Source organism: Malania oleifera, chromosome 2 (assembly GCF_029873635.1).
Source record: "Malania oleifera isolate guangnan ecotype guangnan chromosome 2, ASM2987363v1, whole genome shotgun sequence".
Taxonomy (NCBI): domain Eukaryota; kingdom Viridiplantae; phylum Streptophyta; class Magnoliopsida; order Santalales; family Ximeniaceae; genus Malania; species Malania oleifera.
In genome coordinates this window covers 61,575,022-61,579,954 of record NC_080418.1, presented here as the reverse complement: position 1 = coordinate 61,579,954, position 4,933 = coordinate 61,575,022, and the positions used below count along the sequence as shown (strand labels likewise).

At 37.7% G+C, this 4,933-nt stretch overlaps 1 protein-coding gene across 1 annotated transcript; it reads left to right on the top strand.

Moving 5' to 3' along the window:
* The first annotated feature begins 218 nt into the window (after positions 1-218).
* On the top strand, positions 219-1,961 carry LOC131148978 (basic leucine zipper 61-like). Its single transcript, XM_058098974.1, has 5 exons — positions 219-609; positions 685-820; positions 1,000-1,090; positions 1,226-1,352; positions 1,565-1,961. Exons 1-5 carry the CDS (start codon positions 219-221, stop codon positions 1,729-1,731), a joined length of 912 nt encoding a protein of 303 aa, XP_057954957.1. The 3' UTR covers positions 1,732-1,961.
* The last annotated feature ends 2,972 nt before the right edge of the window (positions 1,962-4,933 follow it).

Below are 4,933 nucleotides of genomic sequence, written 5' to 3'. Positions count from 1 at the left end.
TTTATTAATTAATGAGATGTTGCGGGGAAGAGAAAGCAGGATGATGATGTTTCTTCCTCCTGTTCCTCTCTTCCCTGTAACATTCTATTCCATCTCCGGCCTTTTTCTATAAAAAGGCTTTTGATTGAGATTGTTGTTTTGCTTAATCGGTTGAGTTTGGTTTGGTTGGATTGGGTTGGGTTTTGTTCCATTTTGCATTCATTCGCCCACAAATTAAGATGGCTCAATTGCCACCAAAGATCCCAACCTGTTCAACCTTCCCTCACCAGAAAATTCCCTCCATGGGGGCTTTGGCGCCACCCATCGCCACCCAAAACCCTTCTTGGGTCGACGAGTTTCTCGACTTCTCCTCCGCCAAGCGCGGGCTCCACCGGCGCTCCGTCAGCGACTCCATCGCCTTCTTGGAAACTCCCATATTGACCGAGGATTGCCGGAGCTCCATTGGGCACGGGTGTACCAATGAATTCGACCGGTTCGACGACGAGCAGTTCATCAACATGTTTTCCGACGAAGTGTCTCCAGGGCTAGCCCCCACCTTGTCCACCGCCTCCAACCCCTCGACGCCGTCCGACCATAATAGCATCAACGAGGAAAAGCCAAGGCCCTCCAATCAGCAGCACTATTATTCATGGACAAGCCGTCAAGAACAGCAACAACAACAAAGAAATGAGCAGGAAGAGGAACATAACCAACAAGAAAGAAATGAGCACGAGGAGGTGCAGAGTTCATGTAAATTGGAAATGAACGCTCTGGAAGGCCCGTCGCAGACGATGATAATGGCTCCGACAGAACTAATCGCCGACCCGAAGAGGGTCAGGAGGTATTCATGCATTTGCGCACATTTTGTCACCAATGTGACGTCGTTCTAATCGAAAGAGATAGAGGGGGAGGCAAAAAAAAAAAACAAAGGCAGAGCATTTGGGTCGATTAATTTATATATCCCCGTTTAGCTCACTAAAATGGTGATTTGTGTTTAATATATCTTGCTTGCTTCTGCAGAATATTGGCAAACAGACAATCTGCACAGAGGTCTCGGGTGAGGAAGCTGCAATACATATCTGACCTTGAACGGAGTATTACCTCTTTACAAGTATGTTATTGATTTCCACTGAAATAAATCTCCAACTTTGTTCTTTTTTTTTTTTCTTTTTTACCCATGAGTATTGAAAATAAGTTTCTACCAATTATTTCGTTTTTTGTTGGGCTGGAAATGGTTTGGGTGAAGACTGAAGTTTCGATGTTGTCACCGAGGGTTGCGTTTTTAGATCATCAGCGATTGCTACTGAATGTGGACAACAGCGCTCTAAAGCAGAGAATAGCGGCTCTTGCTCAAGACAAAGTTTTCAAAGATGGTAAGTATTTTTCACTGTCAAATAAATATACATCCATAAACACACACAAATATACTGGTATATTAGTTGAAAGCATAGATTTCGAGTTTAGATTTGGAGAGCACAAAATCGGATAGAGTCTTCTTGAATCCCGCACAGATTTAAATATGAAGCTAGCTGAAATTCCATGGCATAAGAGTACTCGTAATGATGTTGGTTTGCGAATATTGCAGCTCATCAAGAAGCGTTGAAGAGGGAAATAGAGAGACTACGGCAAGTGTATAGTCGCCAACAAAGCCTAAACAACATGGAAAATGCAAAAACATCGTCATCGCCGGAGCCACGGGCCTCTTCTGAAGTGAAGGATTCCATAGAGAAAGAACAGTGTCTCAAGGCATAAAACCCACCCTCCATTGTAGCCATGTCACCAAAAAATCCTACCTCTCGCTATGTCAACATCAAATTTGACGACCATCGCGTAAGTTTCATACATAAAACTTAAACAAACTACACATCAAAATCAGCTCGGTTTGATGATAACTTTTGTCATTTGATGATGTGCAGTTAATGAAAACTTATAATGTCTTGGAGGGAAGGACTTGAAATTAAAGAGTAATTATGATAAACACATACATTTAATTTGTCCCGCTCTCCTTAATTCGATTAATTATTTCTACCGAGCAATTCGCAAGTCTCCCTTTTCTTTAAAATTAGATCGAGGTTGAAATGCAATCTTTTGTTTTAAGCATCTTAAAACTAAAACGGAAGTAGAATTGTTGTGAAAACCCAATATCAATTGATTGGATGTTTTTAAATTTGTTTTAAGTTAATTTCGGGAGCATTAATTCAAACTTTTGTGACTTTGAATAATATTATTAAATTTAAAACTACAACTCCGAACCTCATAATTAACACCAATGGGGTGTGTTGACATTTTTTCTTTTGGGTGGTGAGTAGTGTTGACACCATGCACTGAGGAATAGGCAAATGGATAAAGAGGACGGTGACGGCGAGAGAGAGGGAGAGACGGAGAGAGAGAGAAAGTGGAGGTGGGTGTTAGTAAGCTGGAGCATTCACGTGAGATGTTTCTTCTGTGCATGGTTGGGACCCGTCATTGATTGCATGATTGGAGGCAGTAGGGAACGCCACAACTGTATTTTTATAGGAAGGGGCAAAAAAATAAAAATTGTATTAATAGAGTTGTGTTCTGAGATTTGTCTGAGTTTTACTGGTTGAGGGGGAGGCTGCGTGATGATATGATTTTTTTATTCATATATTTATTTATTTTATTATTGATATTGTATAGTTTTGTTATTATTTTTTTGGGGTTGTGTTTGGAAAGCAGAGGATAGTGGGTTTGTATTGGGATGCATGAAAGGAGGGATTATTTGTCTGCAGGGTTGAGTTGATACGTTGATGTAGGTGTTGGTCCTTTTCATTTTTCTTTTTTTTTTTTGGGTTGTAACAATGTTGTTTGTCATGTAATATGTGATTCTCGAGATTGTACATACGAGAATCTGTGGATTTAATTGGTAAAGTTTTTATGTGATTTTTTCTTCTTTTCTAAGAAAGAAAGGCGACACCTTTAATTATTTATTGATATACTCTTACTTATGACGGAGGTATACCGTGGTTACAAGACAAACATTGAGAGATTACATATAAAAAACATTAAATGTTTGGCAAAAATAATACCAACAACCAACAAAAATCCGGCTATAAAACCAAACAAAATTAAAAAGAAACAAATCTAAATAGGCTATCAAAAACAAGAATAATAAAACAAACTAAAATCAAAAAATCTAAACCAATCAAAAAAAAAATTGAAAGGATGAACTAATGACGAAAGGAAGTGAGACCCAACCTATCTATAACGACTCGAAAAATAATGATATTTAAATATTAAGAGAGAGGGAAATGGAAACAAAAACAAAAGGAGGCAGTAGGCTTCGTCGACAAGTACATAAGGAAATTTGTCTATGAATACAAGACTTCGTCGACGAATACATAAGAAAATTCGTCGACGAATACAGGGTTTCGTCGATGAGAAAATACTGAGAGACGGATATGGGCTACTCTAAATTTCGACGACGAATACAGGGTTTCATCGACGAATTTAATGAATGACTCGTCGACGAGGTGACGTGTCTCGTCGATAAATCTGGCAGTATAAATAGTGAAAAATCAGAATTTTTACCCATTTTCAGCGTCCCTCTCTCTCTCCTCTCTCTCTCTCTCTCTCTCTCTCTCTCTCTCTCTCTACGACTCTCTCTCACTTCTCCCTTCGTTTTCGGGCCTATTTCTCTCTGAATCGAAGATCTGAGGCCTCTACAAGTCTGCCGGAGCTGATCGCTGGAAAAGTTGGGTTGGATTTCATCTCAATCTCAGGTTAAGACATTTTATTTAGTATTTGCCTTTTCCCGAGTTTTAAGAAATGTTGTAGGTAAGAAAATACTGATGTTTTGTTCTGAGTGATTGTGTTTTCAGGATATTGAGTTAGGAATCTTGCGGGTATAGAGTCAAAATTTTATAGGGGTTTTTCAAAGTTAAGGTAAGAGAAATATGTTATGCTAGGAATTTTAATAAAGTTAATAGAGATTTCATAGATATATGTTCATACCAGTTTACTATACAATTTTCACAGAATATGAGTTTAAATGATTGTGTGGTCTGAGTAGATTGTCATGAGATGAAGGAATTTGTATAACATTTATAATATATATATATATATATATCATACTATACTGAATGCATAGTTGTAGACAGTATATACAGTTTATATAGTTTTTCTCAGTATATGGAATCATATAGAACATACAGATATAGATATATATTCACAGAGATTATACAGAGAAATGTACTTGTATATACAGTTTTTATATGAATAGTTTCATGAAATAGATATATACATATATACATATACATGCATATAGTTTTAATCAGATTAGTATTTATATCACAACTTTATACAAAACAGTATATACAGAGTTATAGTATGTCATGTTTCCTATTACCATAACATACAGAGTATACAAATAGAGAATATAGACAGAAATGCAGACAGATATATATATATATATATATATATATAGAGGTAGCATCAAGATGCTACAGATACAGTATACAGAGTTTATAGTATTTACAGTACTGAAAAATAGCATTATGGTAATTTTGGAAACATGGTGAAAACAATAAAAGAGTATATATGTATATATGTATATAGTATCAGATCCCTATAGAAAGATTACAGATAGATACAGTATAGATATAGATTACAGAGCACGGTACCGTTGCTATATACAAATAGAGTGCAACCACATAACTTAGATAGTATGTGGGTACCGTCAGCCGTGCTTGGAGAGGTTGCAGCTCCCTAGTTCACTGGGTAGAGGGGGCCGGTTTGACGAGGTAGTAGTTAGTCCTGAGCCTAGGAGATGATGCAGTTTGGCCAGGCTGAGGTAGAGTAGCGTATATTGACTTATCTGGATGGCCGACCAAATGAAGTCCCGCCTACGGGCTGCACAACCCTGTTATGAGGGGTCAAATCATGACGTGCAGAGTCCCAGGGAATAAGTACAGTTATGTATATGTATATAGTTTTA

Coding starts and splice junctions, on each gene's coding strand:
- LOC131148978 (XM_058098974.1), top strand. CDS start 219: ATGGCTCAATTGCCACCAAAGATCCCAACCTGTTCAACCTTCCCTCAC. Junction 821..999: donor GACCCGAAGAGGGTCAGGAG/GTATTCATGCAT, acceptor TTGCTTCTGCAG/AATATTGGCAAACAGACAAT. Junction 1,353..1,564: donor AGACAAAGTTTTCAAAGATG/GTAAGTATTTTT, acceptor CGAATATTGCAG/CTCATCAAGAAGCGTTGAAG.